This window comes from Ammospiza caudacuta, chromosome 4 (genome assembly GCF_027887145.1).
Source record: "Ammospiza caudacuta isolate bAmmCau1 chromosome 4, bAmmCau1.pri, whole genome shotgun sequence".
Lineage (NCBI taxonomy): Eukaryota > Metazoa > Chordata > Aves > Passeriformes > Passerellidae > Ammospiza > Ammospiza caudacuta.
In genome coordinates, this window is record NC_080596.1 from 35,274,151 (window position 1) to 35,299,007 (window position 24,857).

A 24,857-nucleotide genomic window follows, 5' to 3' on the forward strand; every position below is an offset into this window, starting at 1 on the left:
CAGCCCACACAACTGGAGCTTGTGTGCTGCCTTGCAGCTCTGCTTTGTGAGCACCCACATGGTAGAGCCAAGCCTGCGGTCTCCAAACCCTTCCTCAGTTTTTAAGGTTCCCTTTTCTGCTCTGTTTTTGTTCCTCTGGTGAGAAGTTTTGCCATGACTCCGTATTATTCCTAATGGGAATAGTAAAATCAATTCCATGATCGGTCCTGTGGAAATTTGGCTAAGTACATGCCTAATACTTCCTTTTGTTTCTGAGTGTGAGCTTTTAAAGACTTTTGAAATAAAGCAAATGGTATGTCTAAGCCCAAAATATTTGCAGGCAGTTTTCATTCAGGAAAATGCCTAGGCAATGCATCTTATGTTCTGGAAAGGTTGCTCTTTTCTCCAGGAATAACCACATAAAATTGAGATGAGTTCATAGAATAGTTTGATACAATGGCATTTCTACAGTCTGCTGCTGTTGCAAAAACTTTCTGCATTTTCCTGAGTCTGCTCCTGATGTTTTTGTAGGTGAAAGGCAGCATTCTGATAGTGATTTCAATGAACAAGGCTCTATGTTGGGAATTAAAAGGTTATTTGGATAACTCTTACATGAAGGATGGGGCAGGAAAGCCAGGCTGGCAGAAAAGCAATGTTAGAAATGTCATAATATTAGACATGGGGCTTGTTTTCAGCTGGTTTTAGCAAAATCCCACATTTCTGGAGAATGATGGGAATTGATGAGCAATCTGGAGCTTTCAGACCTATGCTGCTTTAGCCTAACAAAATCTGGGGAAAGAGCTTGTTAATTCAGTCTGTAATTATTTCACTGACCATATTCCTCTGTCAGAGAAGAGACATCTCCTTTCAAATCTTAAGAGAGCATTCAGTGGGACAGAAACACACATTTAGGTATTTTGTGGATAACTACAAGGTAGTAAAAATCTGTGGTATTGGTGAATGATGTCTTGGAATAGCTCTTGAGATGCTCTCAGGCTGTACCAAAGAAGTCTCCAGAAAACTACTGCTAAGGGCAGGGAGAGCAAAGCTGAAATTCAGCACATGATTGCAGTGTTGCATCTTGGAAGCTCTCTGGAATTTTCCCTTGCAGCATTGTGCAGTGTTAGCAGGAACACTCCTGGTCCCCTGGAGTTAATATGTAAGTTTGGAATACAGGGTCCATGTTTATTTCTAGATATCTTCTGTTGTCTGTCCTGTACTTGATGCCAATGGTTCATGTAACTGCTGAGAGCTGAACTCCAATGCTCATGTTTGTTTAACAGTATTAAATAGTATACTGAGTTTCTTGTTACTCAGTGCTTTCACACTGCATTGATTTCACTCCAACAAAGTTGTCCTGGTATTAGAAAAAGGAATTTATTAGAAAATGGCATTTTAGGATGATCCATTTTCACACTCATTTATGTCTAAAGTTACATATGATGACTACTTTTTATTCCAGGTGTGGGGAACCAAAGGGCAATAATTCCAAGAGTAATTGAGCTGGAAATAAAAAGGATGCATCCTTTTAAAATGTCATCATACCAGCCTGTGCAGAGTGGTAGAGCAGAAACAAAGTGGACTGAGATGTACTGATACGGAATGAGGCTCTTGAGAAAAAAATGTGTACTGTGAGAACAGCTGTCAGAGCCCTTCTGGGAAGTAAGTGCTTTTCAAAGTAATCTTTCAGAACCCAAAGGACATCAAGAAATCCTTTACTTTTGTGGCCCTCTGTTTTATTTACTGCTGTTTCTTCCTTTTTTTCAAGACCTGTAGTTCTGTTTGTGAGACTGGACCATGAGGCACACACCAAACCTGGAGACAGATGTTGCTGGGCCAGTAGCCACAGTGAGTAGCTGTTTATTAATAACTGTAATGATTAGTATACTTCTAAATAAATGTCTCTAGCTCTATATGTCTGTAGCTCTGGACATAAGGACAGCTATCAGGCATTACTTTTTTTTCCTGCTCTGGTGAAGGATGTTTGCCATTCTTATCACTGATGTCTGATTCCTGTGCAGAACAAGTCAGACATCTCAGATATATGGCTTTTGTTTGAACAGAGATGGACTCATGGATACAAAGCAAACATAAAGACTCAAGGGGTCTGATCACTGTGGCAGAACGGGCAGAGACTGCTCAGCTGTAGCTAATAGTATTCCATGTCAGGTGTATCTCGTGAGCATATCCATCAGTGAGTTCTGGTACTCAGCTGTTCCTCTTCTGCCATCAGCCACCCACCTGCAGTGTTAGTGAGTTCTGGATCATTCAGATAAGGGTTTTTGAATCACCAAGATTACTGTTATTGCTGATCCTGTGCACTTGATCTCCAGGCCATTCTAGCATCCCTACTCCTTTGTCTCACAAGTCCACAGTGTAGTGATGTAGCTGTTTTCCTTATTTGTGACTGTTTGCCAACATCATTCTTTGGCAGCAGGAACAAGAACAGCTTTGCTTTGCCTATTAAGCATTCGATTGCCTGAATATATCCAAATATACAGCCTTCAGTGCTTTTTGAGGGTGTCAATTCTGAGACTTCTCAGGACTTGTCTCTAGTTTCCATGTCTGTCACTGTTATATTTTCTGAAAAATCCCTTTGCCAGGATTTCATCTCCTGGGAGGCTGAGAAGCCTCAGAAAAGAATGAAAACAATAATTATCTGATTGCTTTGGAATGTGGTCTGGAGATCGTTTACCACCAGGTGCATCTTTGGTTGGTTCCATGTGAATTGTTTTAACTTCATGACCAATCACAGCCAGCTGTGCTGGACTCTGAGATAGTCAAGAGTTTTATTCTTCATTCTTGTTAAGCCTTCTGTCCGTATCCTTCCCTTTCTCTAGTATAGTTTTAGTATAGCATTCTTTTAATATAATACCATAAAATAATAAGTTAGCCTTCTGAGAACATGGAGTCATTCTCATCTCTCACCTCATCCTGGGGACCTCACAAAGACCACACATGTCCCTATGACTTTTTGCTCTGCCAGTACCAGTAGGAAATCCACAAGATAGCTGAGTATTGGCATCATCTCTTATCCATTTCTAAGGTCCCTCAACAAAAATCAGTGTTGTATCTTGGTATGGGTGTATCTAAATACAAAATAGATGTGGGAGAGTAATACCCGAGGTGCAGCATTGCTCTATTCAGGAAGTCCTTCTCAGGGAGAGATTTTTCTTCAGTAGTTCTTATAATGCCTTTGATCATTGTCTCTGGAACTGAAATCGTTGTGGTGCTGTGATTGATGTTTGGCTCATGATAGGACTATCGGTGGAGATCTATTTTCTTCCTCTTGCATAAGTCCCAGAGACCTTTGGAATCCAGTGCATTCACTTGTGCCCTAGAAACTTTTTGGCACTCAGTTTCCAATTTCTGTGCTGCTCTGCTATGCTACCTGATGGCCTTTGGCAGGAGAGAAGAGCCATTTAATGTGGTACAGTCAAGAGCCAATGCTGAAAGCTTCTGCTTGGCAAGATATTGTTAATATTTCTTTCCTAAGTTTGATGTGCTTTAGCAATAAAATAAATAGTGAAAACTTTTGAGGAGCAGCAGGAAATGTTTGGAGCATTTTTTGTTTTGCTTTTCTTTAGGCCATTGATCTGTAACCTTCAAATTTTTAAAAAAACCTGTTTTTATAACTGTAAGCTGTTTTTTTGCTAAAATCAGAAACAAAACGTGTAAAATGAATTAATGATTCTGGGAGCCCCTGGGTTTGCTCTCAACTTGAAACACTTTAGGAGCTGAAAAAAATTCTGTGTGTCTAGAGGGACTGTAGGACTTGTGGAAAATTTCTGCCCACAATGTTACTGCATCATCTGGCAGTACTGACATTCTTACTTGCCTTATTTTTCATTTAGTTTCATTGTAAACTTAGGGTTTTCCTATTCTGGCCTAAAAACTGCTAAGCTGGTAAATATTTTTCCCTTCATGTCCATCTCCATAGAAACGGATTCTGTTACTGCTAGAATTGTTCTCTTGTGCTGTTTTTTCTTTTAGGATCTTGGGGTTTCTTTGCTGGTTTCTTTCTTGGGAAAATGCTAGTTCATCCATTTAAGACAACTTGTAAATGTTCAAGCATTAAGGACATAAAAGGAGTTATTCTTTTCTCAGCCTTTCCTCTATTCCTGAGCAAACAATTTCTTTAGATAAAGCCCTCATAACTTTGAAAAATTAAAATATAGTAGTTTTACATGAAGTCCTGGAGCAAGAATAGTGTTTTCCACCTCTAATATTCCCTACTGTCTTTGGAATTTCTTTAGCTAACTGTCAGGGGCCTCAGGTGGCACCTCAGCAGGAAAAGAAAAAATGGTAGAGCCATTTTTAGGTCCTTGTTACTGGAGCAGGCAGGACAAGACATTTTAAAATTTGGCACTGCCATTTACTTGCTGACATAAAAAGATAGTCCACTTCTGCATATTATGCTGCAATTACAAATTCTAGGCTGTATGAATGAAATGGGAAGCATCTTTCCCCATAAGTGAAATCCAAAGACAGGGTGAAATATTTCCACATTCTGCCTTAGCCTGTGAAGCCAAATTCAGTTAGTCAAATCCAAGTACCTGTACTTTTCTGTTGTAAAAATCAACTCTTTTTCAAGCAGCATTCAACTAGACCACTTTTATTAGGTGAGCTCTGGCTTGTAGTTCCAGGTTCAGTACTTCCTTCAATGTCAATCAGATTGGCAATGATATTACCAGGATGTAAGGATCTCTTAAAGAGAACCGGAGTTGCAGCAGCAACAAAACATTGTCTTTCTTCAGGTTGCTGTTTTCCTTCCCATGTTCTCCTTCAACTGGATTTGTTGCACTATGACATGTAGTTCTGGAAACTTGGGATTCCCAGAGTTAAGGAAGTGGCTACACGTAAGACAAAACTGAGGAAATATTTCTCAGGTTTTTTGTTTGTTTTTCTTAAGAGTAGTGCTTATAAACTCTGACTTTCGAAGGGGTGAATAGCTGGGGTTTGAAATTCAGGCTCTCTGAGGGCCTTCAGGAAGACTTGATTTTAGAAGAAAGGTTCCTCACTATATTTCCAGAATCAGAAAAATTTAATCAGAGACCAAAAACTGCAATTGAGCTTAGCAATGATCTGTATAGTTCATGTGGTTCTCTTAAATAAGTTATCAAAAGATTGGTCCATACATCAGAGGAACTAAAGAAATCTATCAGGCAGATCTGTGTCTGTGCAAAGCCCAAATATCAGTGATTTTTTTTTTTTGTTGTTTTTTTTTTTTTAAATTTCAATACTACACTGGGAGTCCTTCTTAAGCCATACAAAGAAATATTAACAAACTCTTTGCACATGAAGCTTTTGGTGTTGTCTTTTGGATCAATTAGGCAGAGGCTACACTCCCAAGGGCATTCCTCTGTGGTGCTCTCCAACCCCATGCTGGCAGTCCTTGACATTTGCTTTCTGCCTAAAGGCTTTTTTTGCTCAAACCAGCAGTGCTTCAATATTGCCAGCCAGGCATATCCACAGGTCTCAGAAATAACTCAGGAAATTCAATTATAACAATTGGTGTAGTAGTGCCCTTCTCTGGTACCTTCAGTTCAGTGTGAACTTGGGGTTCTGACGTTGCTCCTTGACTCTGAGTGCAGGAAAGCAGAGTTTTCCCAGTGCAAAGAGGCTTAAGGCTTCCCTTAAAGTCAGTGTAGATCTAGGCAGATGCCTGGCTCCCTGGACTGGGAGATTGGAAGCTGGGCAAATCATGTTTGATCCAATTTCTCCCAGTTCCTGCTGGCAGAGAGGACAGCCTAGTGCTAAGTCAAGACTGAGGGCACTGTTCCTGGTGAGCCCAGGAAGCCTGAAAATGCTGTGAGTCTGAGATGAACACAAGTCTCATGGTTTCTGAGGTCCTGCTGCACTGTTGGGCACTGCAGCCTCTCTGCTGTCAGCAAGGAGGAGTTCTGGGATGGATCCTTTGACATGCCAGAATACAAATGTTCTTGTGTCACTTGACAGAAATCTGTCAAGTTCAGAGTTTGCCCTCCCTGCAGGTTTGTCAGAGCCAATATGGAAATATAACTGGACTTTATGAAAGTTTATCAGTACTCTGATGTTTCCAGTGAAACATTTTGGATTCAATTCATTTACATGCTTTATTGGTGCTGGGTTATTGGTTGGATTTGATGATCATGAAGAGACCAGTTTGGTCAGTCACAATCTGCCCTTAGTGAAGCTGTCCTGGGTCGCTGCTCTGTCTTGGATGTGCCTCACACTGATTCCATGAAGATCTGCTCCAAGATCTTCCCTGGCACAGAGGTAAGGCTCACCAGTCTGTAGTTCCATGGGTCTTGCTTTCTACGCCTCTTAGAAAAAGTTCCCCTGTCCCCAGTCCCTGAAAACTTCACCTGATGGCTGTGACTGTTCCAAGATGATGGGCAGTGGCTTGGAGACCACGTCAGTTCCCCAGGACCTTGGGATGTGTGTCATCAGAGATTTGCGGCTTTAGAATGTTCCATGTCATTCCCACTATCCCACGGTCACAAAACAGAAACCCCACTGACATGGGTTTAGGTTATTTTGCCTGTCCACCCACAATATGAAAACTTCACACTCCAGCTGCTCATAAAATTCAATCCAGAAGAACATAACATCAGAATTGAAAATTGTGTGGAGAAACTGAAATTGAGACTAGGCTTGCCTAGGAACTTCTGTGTGTTGTGTTAGTTAGTTTTCAAAGAAAAGTGAGATTATTTTATTTGATTCTTTGTTATCAGCTAGGTAACCTCTTTGCTTCCCCTTCTGAAAGAGAAATCAGGTTTTCCATTCCTACTTTTAGTATATAACTGCACTTTAGGCAGAGACTCCTATCTCTTGGGCACTGATATTGCTTAAGGAGCTTTTTGGCAACTCACTAAGGTTACCAGGTTTTCTGTGCAGGATTTTGAAATATATTCAGCATTGACCTAATTCTGGTCTTGTTGAAGTCAGTGCCAAAACTTGCCTGATTTTTCTGGAAAGCGAGCTAGATAAAAGGCAGATTTTCAACCCTCCCTTTAGGGAAGTTATTTCACAGCAAATCACCGCAACGTGTTTAGATTGGTTAGTGGATGAGTAGGATGTACCTGCAAAAGCAGGTCTAGCTCAGGTCATACCGAGACTACTCTAAAAACGATGTTCAATCTTTTCCTAAAGGAGAGCTCTGACGGAGAAAGCTGTGCTGTGTCCTGAGTAAACAGGTATCAGCATTCCATAAGAACTAGCCCCATGAAGCATTTTCCAAGCTCTCAGGCAGGAGCAATCTGCCACCTACTGTTAACATAGCTATTTGCACAAAGAGGCTGTAGACCTCAAAACTGAGAAAAATTTCATATTCCTGTTGGCAAAGACAGTGACAATCGTAGAGAATTGCCACAATGATGTATCTAAAAAAGAGATCAGCCCTCACTGGAGTTGGATTAGTAATAGAGAGAAAACTCAGCTTGTTGATTAGTAATGATGTGTGATTTATTTGGTGCTCTTATTGCAAATTATTTGTGTAATCCTTATGGACGCACTTTTCTTGGAGAGTGTTTGCGTTGTCCTTACAGGAGTCCTTTTAAATTAAAGAAACACAGAATGTGAGAAGTTCCTTAAGATATGAGGTACTGCTGATAGAGCACTCCACAAATTCTGGACTCCTTTTCTGGCTTGTGACAGCCATATCTAACCAAGAGATGCACAGGATTTGGCATTAGGGTACATAAATGTTACATGTCAAGTGCTTTGCTGAATCCAAGTTTAAAACTCACTGAAATTAAGCAGCATTTAAGCGTTTTGGTGTACATAGAGAGACTGTAGGGATGTCTGAATGTAAGCCTGGTAATTTATATTCAAACTGAGTTCTACAAAGTTAAGTATTGGAAATTAATATATTGTCTTTAAATCTGCAGACTTGAGAACTGAGCTGAGGCATTGAATCAGCATTCATGAATCAAAATAAAAGTTATAGATTTACCTTTTGAGATGCTCATAGGCTTACTCACTGGACAGTTTTAAGTTTGACATTTGAGATATTTCCTCATCAAAAAAATGTAAATTAACTCAGAGTCATAAAGAAGAAAGTAAGAGAATGACAAGCGACAGAAAATTCACCACACCAGCAATTTTTCTCTTTATTGAAAAGGTCCCTAATTGAGGAACACAGAGCTATTCAAGGCAGCTCCTAACTTTGTAACTAGCTAACAATAAAGTCAATGGCATTGTAAATGCCACACACACACACAGAAATGCTTGTTTAGCCTGCTGAAAATAAATTGCATGTAAAACAATCATTTCATATTTACTGTCAAATAAAAAAAAATCAAGACATAGATATTTAAGAATCAAATGCTTTAGTAAAAATTAGTTTCCAAAGCATTGGAAAGAATTAAAATCAGACTAATTTTAGCTGCAGGTGTGCTGCCGGCTTTTAGCTCCACCTGCTGAGTCCAACTGAAATAACAGCAAGCTTGAGCTCTCCTCTGTTTTTAAAAACCCTGTCCCAAGGGCCCCTAAAGCTGAGCAGGAACCCACAACACTAGTCAATAAGTGAAATAGCACACAGTTAGCAAGTGAGGGCAGGTTCTGCTTGAAAACAGAGGCTCCACGGGACCTTGGGGGTTAGGGAATTTTAGACCGTCAAAAACTTGTAGATGGTTTTTCTAGTTGTAATTTGAATTCTGTAAAAATGTTCTTCCATTTTAAGTGCCTTTCTGAGATAGCAAAGGCATTTCATACACTGCCTTCACTGAATCCAAGGTCTTACTGAGTTTTACATGGAGATTCCCACTCCCTTCCTTATCCAGAGATAAAACTACCCTGGGAGGATAAATATTTTCAAGGCACACTATATGAGGAGAGAAAAAACAGCCTGAGCCTTGTTGTTCTGCATGCCAGCAGAAGGCTGCTTGCATTGAGATCTTCCAAGCTGCTCCAGGAGAAGCTGTTTCAAGGACTAATTTCAGAACTAATCAATTGTTGACTTTAAAAAGTGGTTACTATAGAAATTATCATTATGGATTGGCTGAACCCAGGCAAAACACTAAGTGTAAGAAATGTTTAACCTTCTAGCTGACTCCTGTGCAACCCACAGCTGATGCTGCCTTAAATGTCAGCAATTAAAAAATAAAATTAAAATAAGAGAAACAACCAACAAAACATTTATTTGACAAGTAAGCTTTAGGGTTCAAATATAGGTGATGCAGCTTTGGCTTGAGAGATGTCATTTAGAGTTTTGGATTACAGATCCCTTTTACACAAAATACACAAAAAAAATCACTTTATCTTATGATTTGTCTTGTCTTTGTTTTATGTCACCTGTGACCACGCTTGAAGAGAATGAATCCAGAATCTTCTCCAGATGCCCTTTGCCTCTATTTGCTATGGTGTTTTTCAGGTTAATACTCACAAAGGATCATTGTTTTGAAACCTTATAAAGCAAATTAGGAGCCTAAAACACACCTTTGGAATAATTTATGCATGTTAAAATGTAAGGCTCACAAAGCACTAATGCATTTTAGGATTTAAAGTGCTTAAGCCATTTCTTAACGAAGACTCCCCAAGTACTACATATATTACAGAACCAATGTTTTGTTTTTTAACAGAGCACTTGCAGATTTATAAATTGAATCAATTGTTGAAAGGTTTTACTTTCTGTATTTGTTTTTCCTGTCACAGTTCTCCCTGTGAGGAGGTGGTCACAGCTGATGTTCTAAGAGCACCATCAGTGTCTGGTAGGGAACAGGAACGACTCGCAAGGCACTCGAGCGGGACGTGTCTGTGTGTTTGCAGTGCCATGGATCGTGGGTCAGGACAGCCAAGGGCAAATCACCTGCCTTACTGCACCCCAGAGGCTGGGGCTGGTCCCAAAGGGGCTCTCACACTGCAGGGCTTTGAGCGTCAACAGTAATGTCAGTGCACTTTGGGTGTGAACAGGAAAGTAAATTTACCTTCTGCTGTACCTCTGTGCACTTCTCCTGGGCTAGCAGTGCTCCTCTTCAATTCTCCACCTGTCTGGATTGTCTTTATTTTCTTTACTCACAAGGCCACACCACCTGAGATGCTCACAGGAAACTCGCTGTAATGAAGAAATGCAGATAGTAAGTGTAATTTAAAGCAAATTACATGGCTCCATAAAATCTGTTCTAAATGATTCTTTTCCAAGTGCAATTTACTGGGATTAAAACTGAGTGGTTTAGACAAGGCTTAAAATGTCTGTCATGGAAAACTGCATTTCTCTGAATGTTCAAACATTTGTGTTCCTCTCCTTCTTTCTCCCTTTGCCTTGGACAGCAGGCATTGCATGCTTGCTGAACAACTTCACTTCTGTTACTTCTGTTTAAAATCAGTCATGGTGGTGTAATTGTAGCTAATCTTACCACCCATTTCCTAGATGGATCTTCCATCTAGGCACCAAGGAGGTCCAGTGAGCGAGTCCCTTGTGTGTGTGTTGAAACAATGCAGGCTGGGGTTCACAGTTCCCTGAATGATACACATCAAAACATTCCAGCACATATAGAAGCTGCAATGGTGGCAAAACTGTACATCTCAAAGACAACACAAGCATTCACCAGTCAGAATGGCAGGACTGGGGTTTGGATTGAAGTTTATTTGGATGGTCAACTTGGTAGCCTTGTGGAAGTTAGAGCAGTCCTGAGTTTGGGTTAAAAATTCAAGAAGTTTTGAACTTTTTTCAGTCCCTGTATTAATTACAAACAAAACTCATGCTCTCTTGCTCCCTGGCCTTGACAATAACACTTCTTCCAGTGGCTCTAAAAGAAACTGAAAGCAGATCCTTGAGGATAATTATACCACAGCAGAGGTTTCAACACATTGTTTGTCCTGTAGAACTTTTTAAGGAATCTGGCACACAGGAGACAGTTCCTGAAAGTATTCACTGAACCCAGACCCCAAGCTTTCCCACTACTCCTATGAAGTGCTCAGTGGAATGATCAATAACCTGGAGAAAAATGAATAAGTGCAGAATCAGAAATCACAGATGAAAAAGAGAACAAAGGATTTTCATTTTTCTCAATATTTAGGAGGGTGGTGAGGCCCTGGCACAGGTAGTCCAGAGCAGCTGTGGCTGCCCCATGCTTGGAAGTGTCCAAGGCCAGGTTGGACAGGGCTTGGAGCACCCTGGGATAGTGAAGGGTGTCCTTGCTCGTGGCAGGGGTGGGAACTGGGTGGTCTTTAACATCTATTTCAACCCAGACCAGTTTGTGGTTCTATGACTGTATGATTTCCTGCAGCTTTATGCTACCAGTAACCCCAAGCGCCCTAAGTTAACCAACTTCACAGACTGGCCAGGGAAGGAAATGTGGTTTTTAGGAATTACTGCCCTATTTAGAGCCTACATTGACTTTTCAGTGATCTGCGATCCATTCCATAAGAGCCCTATGAACAGGAAACACAGCTATGGGTCGTACACTGTTGTGGAAACTGGGACACAAAAAAACCCTTAATTAAAAAAAAAAAATCTGGATTGTTTACTCCTTCATTATGTCTTGGTGATTATCATAGTATTTACAACAATGTTTTAGTTTGGGTTTCTAAAATATAAAGTGCAAGAGAAGTGTTGCACCTTCCCGAGGCATTCAAACCATCCAAACCAAGATGCTTAGGAGCAGACTTGTGTTGGCAGCTTTTGCCTACGACTCAATCAAATCTTATAAACCCCATGGGTTTAAGACTGAGTGTCTCTAAAGAACTCAAGTGCTTTGCTTGCTGCTGCACTCACAGAATCTGAGTCATTTAGGTTGGGAACCTCTTACACGACCATGGAGTCCAAGCGGTGACCAGTCTCCAGCATGTCAACCAGCCCAGAGTACTGGGTGGCCTGTCCAGCTGTCTTTTGAGCACCTTCAGGAGTTGAAATAACCGCGGGCAGAAGACTTTTCTCCTTTTTAATGCCCTTATTAAAAGTGATCAGCTCTGGGGGGAGAATTGAGGGGTCCATGCTCACACTGCCACTTGTCCCAGGAGTGACTGGAGAGGAGGAACAGTGCAGCTTTGTCCACTGGTCTATGGGCAGAGCCGGGGCTTTCGTCCTCACGATAGCATCGAGAAATTCTTTGTTCCTCCGGGCTGACCTCCAGGGTGCTACCTCTGGCCGAGGTCCTCCCTGGCTAGGGTGAGGGGGAAAAAAGGGTCTCAGCATCTCTGCAGGCTCTGGGCTTTGTTCCTCACGTCTAGTTATCACTTTGATTTGTCACTTTTGTGTTGGCTCGCTGTTTTAGGGGGTTTTGGCTAGGTTTGGTTAGGGGTCTCTCCTGCTGTATGCTGGATCCGATGTCATTTGCATGTTGACTCGATGTCCCTTCCCCTCCACCGTCTGGGTGTCATCTTCTAGGAAGCAGCAGGGTGTCACTGGACAAAAGGCGGAATTCTTAACCATCAACGACAGGTAGTTAATGAAAATGACTGGTGCTTACAATAACAAACAACCCTGGCACCAACTGGTCCAACTTGTTCACTCTGCAACCTTTTAAAAAAATTGGCAGCTTTTTCTACTTATAACAGGAATGGTAACTCCACCCCTTCCCTGAGCAGTCCCAATGCTTGACAACCCTTTCTGCGAATAAATTCTTCCTCATTTCCCAACTGAACCTCCCGTGGCACAACCTGAGGCTTGTTTCTTCTTCTATTGCTTGTGAACTGGGAGCAGAGCCCAAGCTCTACCTGGCTGCACCCTCCTGTCTACAGGGAGTTCTGGAGTTCCTTGAGCCTCCTTTTCTCCAGGCTGAGCCCCCCAGCTCCCTCAGCTGCTCCTCATGATTTCCTCTCTAGATCCTTCACCTGCTGCACTCCAGCACAAAAGGCTCAAGCTGGGGTGGCGGGGAGAGCAGTGAAACGGAGGAAAAGGACTTGCCCTGCAGTGCCGAACGAGGAGGAGCCACTCTTTGATAAGAACAGAGGTCACCGCCATAAAAGAAACGGCACAAACAGACACAAGCGGCGCTGCTAACCGCGCTCCATGCGACCCCGGCCTGGGGAGAACCACACACACATTAAATACTATGGCTGCCTTCGGTAGCAAGAAGCTGGAGCCTTTCCAAGTCGAACAGCCCGAATGGATATTTGCAATAAGGCGCAAACGCAGCCGGTCTCACAGGCAGATTTGTGATACAGTGTAGCCAAGAGTGAGCGCAGCCCGAGCTCCGCGGCAGAGCCGCTCACTGGAGGCCATTCCCCGGGAAGGGACAGAGAGAGGTCAGAAAACAGCTCCAAGGGTAACACCCAGCCCTGCAGCCACCCTTCCCGCACACAGGCGGGTCAATGTGGTGCATTTGGACCCGTCTGGCTGCTCGTACAGCCAGAGCCATCTCAGGTGTGTTTTGTTTAAAGTCACCCACCTCTCGCATCAAACACTGAAGTGGCGTCCTTGTCACACCACAAATCTCAGCTGGTTGGGCTGAGATTACCTGTATTTACTCCTTGTGGTGACAACAAATAATGCATAAATGCTAAAAAATATATTTATTATATGTAATTGTAACAAATAACAAAGGTTTCATCTCTGCTTCCGCCCCGATAGAAACCACTAAAATCAAAGCATTTGCATTAATTTTAATGCAAAAAAACCTATATATGTAAGAGGACAAAAGTATTATTGTAACTGATCTCCCATCACACATCTCATGCTGGTGTGGTTTGAGATTTCTGCACAGTCACACCAGGAAGTTGGAGGCAGGTGGCTTAGAGTATTCAATTTATTCCTCCTGGATTACATCAAACTATCATCTGCAGAGACATTTATAAAGGAATAAGAAATAATATATAGATATATTATATATATAATAATATATAGACCTTGCACCTGAAGATTAGAAGTTAATCTTCTGCATTGGAAGGCACAATGAGCACCAGTTGAGGATTTATTTTAAAAAGAATGTGTGATTTCAGAGGAGCTGCACACCTGACCGGTGCTGTCCACCATCAGCCAAATAAGAGAAAACATCTAATTACTCAAATGACAACAATCTCTTTTCATTTCTGTAAAATATAACCAGAACAGGCATTGTTGGTTTGAAACACCAATTCCAAGACACCCATAGTGTACCGGTGCATAGAGCCATTACTGATCTTAACAATCGTGTGTTTCTGTGGTGAAAATAATTTTTATTTCCAACAGGTCTAAAAAGACTTGGTCTGCCCTAATGGAGGCAACAGTATTAATAACCCAAGTGCACTCTGGGGATGAAAATCTGGGCTGGGGGGCCTGAGGGCTGAGCCAGGGCATAATGGCATATTCAAAGGGTTTCATTAAAGAAATATGGTCAAATTGGCATGGGCATCTTAATGTTGGTTGTTTTTAGTGAAATTGTAAGAAAATTATTGTAAAACAGGGATTTGGAGGTTACTCTTGAATGCATAATGCTTGGTGGGAACGAATTGTGTACAACACAGAATCCCAGAAACACTTAGGCTGGAAAAGACCAACGACTTCAACCTCTGACAGATCACCACAGACTGCCATGTCCAATCGTTCCTTGGACATCGCTTTTAACTGGAATTCCGTGCTCTGTGGTTTCACCGACCACCACTTTTAGCGATACTCTACCAATTTACTTTCTGACCCTTTCAACGACGCCCCCCCCCGTAATTTCTATTATCAGACGCGTTAGGAGGTTGCTTTTTAATGCATATTGTCCTCACGGTGCGAGAGACCATCACTTTTAGGCGGAATTCTGAGTGCTGTGGGGTTTCAACACGGGCCTTCCCTCACGGCGTTTTCCCGCCCTAGGCGCGCTCCCAGGACCCCGCCGGGCCCTGAGGGGGTAACTCGGCACCTCTGTGCCCACGGGGGGGCCTTCGGGGAAGGTTCCCGACGGAGGCCAGGCCGAGGCACCGTTGCCCTTACCGAGGCGCAGCGGGCCGAAGGCTGAGGGTGATGACGCAAGCAGCGGTTCCGGCGCCGGGGCGGTGACCGAGGCGGCGGCGCGGGCGGAAGGAAGGGAAGGAGGCGGGGGGGGGGGAAAGGGGTGTCTAGCCGCCGCCGCCGCCGCCGCGGTTCCACTGCCGGGAGCGGGGCAGGGCCGTGAGGGGAGCGGGAGCAGGCGGCGTGAGGGGAGAGCGCGAGCGCGCGCCGCGTGAGGGGAGCGCGAGCGGCGCGAGCGGCGGCCGCCGGAAGTATCGCGAGAGTTGGCGCGGCGGCGGCGCCGGCGCTAGAGGTGACCGAGGCAGCAGCGGCCGCGGGCGCCTCCTCCTCTTTTTCCTCCTCCTCCTCCTTCTCCTCCTTTTCCTTCCTCTCCGGCCATGGAGAAGGCGGTCGGCGCGGCGGTAGCGGTGACGGCGGAGGAGGGAGGCGGTGAGGGCGGCGGCGGCGAGGCCGGCAGCGCCACAGCGGGGCCTGGTCCCCCGGAGGGGCCGAGCGGCCCCGCCGCGCCCCCGTCGCCGTGCGGGCCCGGGGCGGCCGGGCTGGTGCGGGTGTGCGACCTCCTGCTGAAGAAGAAGGCGGTGCCGGGCAAGGCGAAGCGCGGCGGGCGGGCGGCCCGGCCGGCCAGCAGCAGCGAGAGCGGCGGCGGCGGCAGCGAGAGCAGCAACAACGGCAGCGACGACGAGGAAGAGGAGGAGGAGGAGGAGGAAGACGAGGAGGAGGAGGAAGAGGAGGTCTCCGAGGTACGGCGCGGGGGAGGCCCCGGGGGTTTCCCCGCTGATCCGGTTTCATAATTCCAGCTGGCTCCCGGCTCCCCCCGCCCTCGGCCCTGCGGCAGAGCCGGGAAGGGGCAGCACCGGGAAGGGGCAGCACCTCGTGGCGGGGCACGGCCGATCCCGGCCTCCGGTCGCGCCCGCCGCGGGGAGCGGCCCCGGGCCCCCTGCTCGCCGGGATGCGGGGCCAGCGGCCCCCAGCTTTCCCCAGGGCTCGGGGGTTCCCTGCGAGCCGCAGCCAGCGGCCGCCTTCGTCCCTGGTGTGGTTTATCCCGAAGGGAAAGCGCGGGGGCCGCCGCAGGTGCTGTGTACCATGTGCTGTGCCGCGGCGGTCGCGGGAGCCGGGAGAGCGAGAGCCGAGCGGTGGCAATGCTGCTGGCTGGCAGGGCCGGCATGAGGCTCCGCGGGCAGGCCCGAGCGCTGCCTGCCGGGCTGGGAAGGTGCTGGCGCGCCCAGCGGTGGGAATAGATCCTCTGGGAGTGCGTGTGCAGGTAAAGCGGGTGAAGGTGCAGCTGAAGGTGCAGCCAGGCGAGGGCTGCCAGAGAGCCCAGGGTGTTGAACTGTTGAGGGGCGTTTTCTCCGAACCTGAAAGCCGCCCTGATTCCATGCAGCGCAGAAACAGGAAGCATTAATAGTCGGTTTTGTCTGGTGTTAGGATTTTCAGGTAGGTATGGTTGGAAAAGGCCTGTAAGGCTCGGAGCCCCTTATTTGCATATGTAGCCGCGCAGGGTTGCTTTGTTGAATGTTGTTAATTCCGTAACCTCCCCAGCTGAGCATTCACTTCTGCTTTGTTTTTTTTTTTTTTTTAAGTAGTGTCCGCAGAAAAGTTCTCTTGAAGTTTTTAGGTTTTCTTTGAACTTGGTCTCTAAGCGGTTTGGCTTTTGAGCGACATATCTACAGTTCTGTTAGAAACTGGGCAGGAAGGAAGGGTCTGATAGGTTCGAGGAAGGGCTGGGCTGGGATGGTGATAGCTTTTTCCACAGTTAAGCAGCACTCTGCATTTCATTCCTGCTGAAGTTGATACAAGAAGCATTTTATCCAGCTGTTTGAGATAAAATGCACGCAGTGAGCGTGTCTCAGTTTGTATTCTCCTTTCTGTGGTGTTGATTTTCAGCAAAGTCAATATCATTGTCTAGGTAGAAGTTTTTATGGCATAAGACTTGTAGGATAACTGCTTTGCTGCTGATCTATGTTGTCCAGCAGTCCCACAGGTGCTTGGAAGGCTCTGTTGAGCACAGGCCTTTGGGATTTGCTGGTACTGTGTGGTGAAGGGATGGAGGCCCTGCAGTGACTTCAGTGTATCGGTTGACAAGCCCTGAGATCAGCTGTGTGTGGTGGAAACATTCAGCAGAATTTGTGTCCAGGCAGGTTTTTGTTTAGTGGTCCACAGCCGTTCTTCCCAAGGGCTCCTTACACTGAGAGCTTCCAGTGGAATTGTGTGTGTGGCAGAGAAGGGCAGAGACAACTGAAGAGTGCAGGTAGTGGGTGAGGTGAGCCTTTGCCTGCTTGCTGTGCCTTCAGAGGCACCTATTTCCCATTATTTGGGACCTGCAGAGAGGAGGAAATGGCAGTGATCATTAAATATCGTGAGGCAGCAGAATAGTTCACTTTTATTCTTTGACAGAGTGGCACGTGCCATAGGTACTGAGATGGGTAATTTGTGAAGCGAGTTTGGCCATCTGGAAGCTTCCCCAATGGTTTCATCTTATCCTAGGTGAGGGCTTTCCCAGGCTGGGTGGTCTGGGATTAAATATTAAGCAGGGCTAAGTGAGCAAGTGAATAATACTGGGAGGATGAAATTCAGGATTCACAACAAAATACATGCCACGTGCTTCGTTTATAATTGTTCTTGGTCATGCAGGTTGCTTGCAAAAATCTGTTCTAGTCTTTCTCCTAGTGACTTCAGGATGAAAGGATGCAGCTTGTAGAATGTGCACGACTGAAGTCACAGTTTTTAGGAATGTGAATGTGAGGATGGCCTGGTTACTGCAGCAGAGCATCCAACTTGGACATCGTTCCCAGCAGTTCCTGGGAAGGAAAAGTGTTTTGTGTGATCTCTGTGCAAGGGAGGTTTCCTTGTCTGAAAGGAACCTGATAGTTAGCTTTGGCTTTTAGAAGCTTAAAAAAAATCCCACTGGAACAAAGGGCTTTTTAGTTGTTTGGGGGTTAAAATTTCATTTTATTTCACATATTCTTGAGTTGTGCCCAGCTCTTCAATTTGGTTGTGGTCTTCTGACCATGGGCAGTGTGGAAGGCACATCAAGTGAAAAACAGGAAGAAGTGCAAGTTGCTGGTTTTGCTGTGAATGGAAACTACTGTGGGAATGCTGCAGAAGCTGCTGTTCCCTCCCAAGCGTTCCCTTCATTATCTCTGTAAACTTAAGATAGTTTGTCTTAGGCTATTTTTTGCCCTTCCCATGCTTAATACATTAAGACTTCTCTAATCTCTAAAGCAAAGTGCTTCTAGATTGGACTGCTAGTGAGCCTGCTTCTAAAAATCAGGAGTGCTGTAGCAACAAGTCCAAGGGGTTCTGAAGGGAAACCTGGTGCATCCTGAGTCACAGAAAGCCCAGGAGCAGAAAGACATTGTTCTGCTCAGTTGTTGCTGAGCTGATGGAATGGAATCAGGAGTTACAATCAGCTGTTTTCATCTCCATGTCTGAACTCCATCAGATCTCAGTGTGGCAAGACAGGCACAGTGGAGAGCTTTGGGAGAAGTTTAATGGGAATTTTATACCAACAACCTTATGAGTTCATGGCAACCTCCAATGTTGGTCTTTCAAATTGCAGCAAATTACTGCAAAACCCCAAGACTTTAGGTAGTGGGGTCCAGTGTTGTCTGTAAAAGGTCAATTGCCTTTTCCCTAAAAAACAGTTGCTAAAAAATGGCAACTTTTCTGGGTATACAGGAAGAGGAATCTTGAGGTATGACAAGAATGGCAGTAGGTGTTCCCATAGCAGGGGAGGTCAGCTTGTGGTCCTTGCAAGTGTTCTTGTACGTGCCAATTTTGTTCAACACTTCCATTCATAGTGAAATAGTGTAAAAAATGAGCAGGTCCTCTTAGCAAGGTGCTGCTTAGAAGCTCAGTGTCCAGAGTGCATTAGGGCTTTTCTTATTTAACACTGAAAGGTTTAGTTGTGTAATAAAAATTGTTTACAAGCTTATTTCAAGTCTGTGAACTTGGAGGATGTTTGCTGCTGGCAGTGGAATTTATAATTGCCCTTTATATCCATCTTAGGAATTTGTGAGTTACATCTTGCCCATGAACCTTGTGGTGATCCAAGGTGTAGATCCGCCTTGGATTTGTGTGTATTTAAGGCAAAGTTAATGTGAAATCTTGGGTGTCCTGGTGTGGTTTCAAGAGCATCACAGGCACATGGTTGTAATGTTTAAATTGAAAAAGACTTGAAGAGCTTAAGTGTTCAAATGAGCTGATTTGAAGCATAGAATTTATTCTAGCAATCTGTTTCCTTTTTTTTAACCCTGACAGTCTTCATCAGAGTCCTGGAGCAAGGCCTTTGGATTCTGCAGGGCTACCATGCCTGGCTTGACCCCTGTGTGCTGCGTTGCCTTCACTGCCCTTGCTCTCATGTGCTTGGGTCCTCACAAGTGACTGAGCTTGCAGCTGATGGGCCCTGTCCTTGTGAGTGTGGCATCCTGAGGTCCACTTCAGCCTCACATTCTGCTGCAGTGTTTATCTTGTAATTATTTCTTTCCCTGTCTGTTTCAGCTGTCTTTTGCCTGTACCACTTAGTTTTTTCCATTCAAAAGAGGAAATAGGAGAGAAATACTGTAGGATGGCTCTCAAAAATCTCTGGAATCTCAGGGCTTGTCTCAGGGCTGTTGGTAGGGGAATCCTACAACCTGCTGTAGGTGACCCCAGGAAGCATTAGTCAAAACTGCTTAACATCCCTTCCTTACTGTTCCTGGACTAGCTTCCAGCAAAATCAGGTTGGTTAGACCTGATGCTTTTTATTTTTTTAGATTGTTAAATATTACTCTATTTTTATGTGCTTTATTTAATTCAAGTAGTCAGTGAATATCTGGGTTGAAAAAGAAATCCCCCAGCAGAAAGTAACCACTGCAGAAGGTGGGGTTCAATATTGGTGGCACCATGTGAATTTGTTTACTTCCTTAGATATTTCTTCAGGAAATGTCCTTATAAACACAATTCCCATGTGCAGGCTGGAGCCAAACACCTCACATTTTAAGCCAATAATTCAGTTCTGTAAAGAGAATGGTTTCTCTGGAAGGAGTTTAGCTGAGAGAATTTCCTCATCTGTCTAGGTTGAAGGCAAATGGGATTATGTGTGTTTGGTATTTTTCCCTCTGTGTTTTAAAACCAAAACTGTTGGTGTTTATTTATGATATAGCTGATTTGCAATTTGGTTTAGGAATTGAAAAATCAATGCTGCAGATCCAGGATAAGTAAGAAGCCTTTTTTTGGAAGATAAGGGGACAAGCCCTTCTAACTTGGTGTAAAATAAAATTGCCTAAATTTGCTGTTAGTGTCTTTGGGCCATCTGAGCAGAATCCTTGGCTGCCTGGGGACACATGGTGTGTTTTTTTCTGAAATGCTGTGCTTTTGGTTTCTTGATGGTGTGGCTTTGTAGGTGACTCTAGTGAGATGACATGCTGAAGATGTGTCTGTAGAGCTCCTGCTCATGTGTGGGACTTCCTTTGTCTTGTCCATAACTTTGGGTCTGTTGAGTAAGAAAGCTCTTGGTGAGGAAGGACCAATGCTGGCAGATTTGGCTAAGCTCATAGAGCTAACCTGTGTACTTAGGGAAAAGGTCTTCCTTGATGTGAAGTTGGCAGTGAATATCAGTGCCTTGGTGTTAGTGTGGGAATTCTGGTGACCTCCATCCAGGCATTGTGCAGAGTCCACAGGAATTCTGGAGGAAAAAAATCCATTGTTGGCCAATGAAGGGCAGCATTTCCTCTGTGTTGGCACTGGCAGTGCTTTGTGTTAGTGGGTACTGGGAGAGGTTATCTCAGCATTCCAGATGTTTTTCAGCTGGGTTATCCCCCTTAGGCTGTCCTGAGCTCATGACTGTGCAGAGAGCTGAAGCCACATGGAGGTATTACTTAACTCTTGTGTCACCTTGTTTTCACATGAGGTAATAGTTGTACACCAGGCTAAAAATCAGCCACAAAGCCAAGCATACATTCTTTAATACATCCTTGTTTGTGCTTGCAGTATTTTCTTTTGGGCTGCATGTTGTCATTAGGGTGATTCTCTTGGCGTTACCCAAAGCAGTTTTTGACAAATTCAAATTACCGGTGTTTGATGTACAGGAGTCATTCCTCTTCTGTATTTTACCTGCATCCTCCAATTCCTGGAGCATAATGGTATATTTTAGGAAATGAGCTGAAGTAAACCTTGATTTTATGTTTTTCCCTGCCCCACCCCAATTTCTTATGTGGTATTGATCATCAAGAGTGGATAATGTGTCCAAATAAGCAGCTGCTCAGAGCTAGAAAGATGTTGGAACATTAAGAAATATGATGAAATATTTCTATTTAGAATATCACTTTGGGGTTTTGACTTCCATTCTCCTCGAGTTTAACCTGAGACAATCAGAAAGTGTCTACTACGTTCTTTATTTTTTAGGTTAAAACTGAAGAGATTTTGCACTCAATAATCCGAACTGCTGCTGGGGGGGCTGCCTCATATTTGGTCTACGGTTTGCTTTGCCTTGTGCTGATGTACAGGGAATGGTTCTTTCAGTGTCTGTCCATCTGTCCAGCTGTGCAGGAGCAGTTTTGGGGACTGCAGTCCCAGCAGAATCCCAGGGGAGTATCTGAACCCCCCCTCTCGGGCAGGGAATGATTCAGAGATAAGAGGAGGAAGGTCGCTCTTATCCTCCCAGCTGTACCTCCCAGTCCTTCCCACACACAAGGAAAAAACCAAACACTTGGAGGAGAGGCTGGAGCTCCCCTGTACATCTGTGTCTGGCAGGTGACTCACATGTTTTCCTGTCCTGGAGCTTTCCCATCTCCAGACTTCAGGTATTCTTGCCTTTTGTTCAGTCTTGTCCTGAAATGCTTTGCCAGTGGAATTTTCCTCTTGATGCTGTTCTGCAGGTGTGATTTGTTCTCCTCCACAGAATGGGGAACAATGCTTTAATGAAGTTGAAATGTTCAAGTCATGATGTGACTTTAGTTTTTTTCCTCAAGTGCCTGGTGCTGTTCAGCCCCTGCACCAGCGTGGGTATCAATCCCACTGAAGTTGGGGGAGTTGGGCTTGGAGGAAGGCAAAAAAAAAGGCATTCAGTGCTCCTCCCAGCCACTTGGGAAATGATGTTGTTGGAAAAAAAAACCTCAGTAAGAGAAAAAACACATTTCCAGTTGATCAGTTCCTGGATCCAGTCTGTCAGGCACAGGAGCTTGTGCTGACACAGTGAAGAGCAGGAGCTCAGGCAGGGAGGAGGGTGAGCACTGCCTCTTTTGGTGGGATAATTCACTGAAATCCCTGTCATGGAAAACGTTGCCATTGTTGCTGAGGACTCCAGTTGGTAAGGATGGCACAGATCAGTGAGAATTTTTGTCTTCAAGGGCAAATTAGTCCTCTTGACACTTCCTCTGGATCTTCTGTTTGGAAGTGACTGAAACAGATAAATCACACAGGTTCTTTTTTTTTTTGTTGCTTTATTTTTGTGTGTGTGTGTAGCTTAAAAACTTAGAGCTTCTTCAGATAAAATCAGCACTGACTTTTGTCTCCGGTATTTGTTCAAATTCTCAAAAGCAGCATATTAAGGATAGGGAGAAAGAGAGGAATTAAGCAGGATTTTATTAAAATATTGCAGCCTTTTGGTTTATCACCATCACTTTTGTGTCACTTAGTGCACTGCAGCAAAGGAGTCACTTTGAAGTTTGACTAAAAAAGTCACAATTGTGATCATAATCACAACACAAAACAAGCTGGCTTAAAGAAAAAAGCACTTTGAATGTTACAGTCTGCTCCAGGGATGAACATATGCCTTCTGTCCATCTCTGTCACTAGCAGAAGTGAAAGCTGGCATAACAGCATGCTGGTATTTTTGTGGAGAATCAGCTTGATCAAAGAACTCCTCAAGGATAAATATAGTGGGCAACTTTCTGTGCTGAACTTCAGAAAAGGCCTTTTCTGGAGCTTGCATGAGGAGGGAGATGTTACAGTTCTGTGTGAAATCACTCCCTGAATGCACTTGTGTCTTCAAGGTGAGAAAATTTCCTAGTGTCTTTAGGTTGGGGTGGGTTTAGAAACCTTCTGGTACCCGCCCCACAGCTGGGTTCTGCAGAAATGCTTGGGTTAGAGAAAGGCCCAGTGTGATGGGTTGGCTTTAGAGCTTCCCTCTGCCCTCTGGAGCTGAGCACTGCTGGCACAGCTGTGCCAGGGGCCTTGTCTGTTATCAAAGCTGATATGGATGCTGATTCCTCCTGTGCTTTGGAGCTGTTGTGGCCCAGCACTGTGTTCAGGTAGGTCAGAGTATGGCCGACATCTCAGTTAGACGTAGAAAAATCTTACAATAATAATAATAATAATTTACTGATTTAATAATAAAGTGGGTCAGGAAGTGACACCCAATAAGCACTTGCTTGAGCGAATTAGATTTGAAATAAAGTTACCAGTAGAACTCAAAGAACTTTATTTTTTAAAAAAAAATACATTAAAAAAATTGCCAAAGTGTTCTCAAGAAAGGCAGATGGCCTCGATGGTGGCTTTCATTGTAATCTAGAATTGGCTGTTAGGGAGCACACAGCCTTTCCAAAAGCCATTGGAATAGTTGCTAATAGAAATAACTCAAGCAATTGGTTTTATAACAAACTATTGTCCAGAAGATACTTAGCTTTTTAAAAAACTTTTTGTCAACTTCCCCAGCATTTATTAAACTCGGTCATAGTAAAATAATTCTGTCAGGCTCTGTGTGTATGGTGTAATTTAAATGTGGTGGAGGGGAAGAAGTTCTTCTGTGGGAGGGGTGTGTTGGGTTGACAGGGGACCTCAGCTTGCCTGCTAGGGCAGTGAGGGGTTTGAGGAGTGTTTAAGGTTTTTTTGGTTTGGATTCTGATATTAGCCCAAGACTTTAGGGTTAGTCTTGGGCTAAAATCAGGCTCTTAATGTGAGCACATCTGGAATTGAGGGCAGGTGTTTGCCATTAAAAGTTTTATCTTCTCGTAATGTGAGATAAACTGAAGTGTGATTTTATTTCTGGAGGCCCAGCAAAGAGGAGGTGGGGAACAGGAGGTGCTGAGCTCCAGAGTTCAGCTAGAAGTGTTTCTGTCTGGCAGCTGGTCCAGCTGCCCTGGTAATAAATGCTGGGAGTTGTGCTGTGTGGTCCCCAGTCTGTGCTGGTCTTCCAGGTAACCTCAGATGTAAAAGGTAATGAACAACCATATTAAACAAGAACAGAGATCACATTAGTATCTCATTTTTTAAATTCAGTTTATGTGGTTTTTCTTCTTCAGCCTAATCCAGCTTGTTCTGTTAAACTCCAGGCTTGATATTGCTGTCAGTGAATGGAGTGGGTTTTCCAGCCATTTTAGTCTGTGAATTTGAAGATGCCAACTGAGTAACTCTGATTATTTATAGTTTTGTAAAAGAAAGAAACCTCAAGTACATTGTTATGGTTCCTGCTTTTGGAATAGGTTTCAAAATCTGGTATTAACCCAATCCAAGTTCATGATGAGCAGCCTGGATGTAGAGCTGTTGAAAAAACCATCCAGTTCACAGCCAGGAAAAGGAAGACAGGGACATCCTGATCCTGCAGGCCCTGGATTGGAATTTGATGTGAGAATACTTGATATAATATTCACTCAGTTAGAATTTATGTGTGGAAGTAAATGCTAGATGAGACCACTTAAAAAGGAGTAGGAGATTTGGTCCCAAATAGTGGCTTTTCCTGGTTTAAGATTTCCTTATTCCCTAGACAGGGAACATGTCTGCACTTGAAAACTTTTTAAGAACTTGCACTCAAATTTTCATGTTCTCATTGGAGATACCTTGGATTAGTACCTGCCTTAGGATTTTAGAGGTGTTAGTATGAATCTTGTTGGACTGTATATGCTGCTTGGTTACACACAGCTTCTCTGTCACCAGTATTTCATATGTGGAATGAGAAAGGAGTAGAAGTTATTTGTTTGAGGAAAGATCTTCCATGTCCCAAGTTGTGTTTTCTGAACATGTTCCTCATTTCCCTTGTGTTTTTCCCAAAACCAGGGTTCTTGAGTGTGTTCATAGCCCTTGGCCTGAGGACTTGGAGCATTGTATTACCCAGTGAAAACTT

General features: G+C 44.1%; 1 protein-coding gene across 1 annotated transcript in view; it reads left to right on the forward strand.

Annotated features, from left to right (window-relative positions):
- The first annotated feature begins 15,195 nt into the window (after nt 1-15,195).
- Nucleotides 15,196-24,857, forward strand: part of ANKRD17 (ankyrin repeat domain 17) — a 68,517-nt gene continuing 58,855 nt past the window's right edge. The window contains exon 1 of the mRNA XM_058804322.1: nt 15,196-15,558. Coding sequence (XP_058660305.1) covers nt 15,196-15,558 — 363 coding nt within the window. The remainder of the gene's footprint in view (nt 15,559-24,857) is intronic.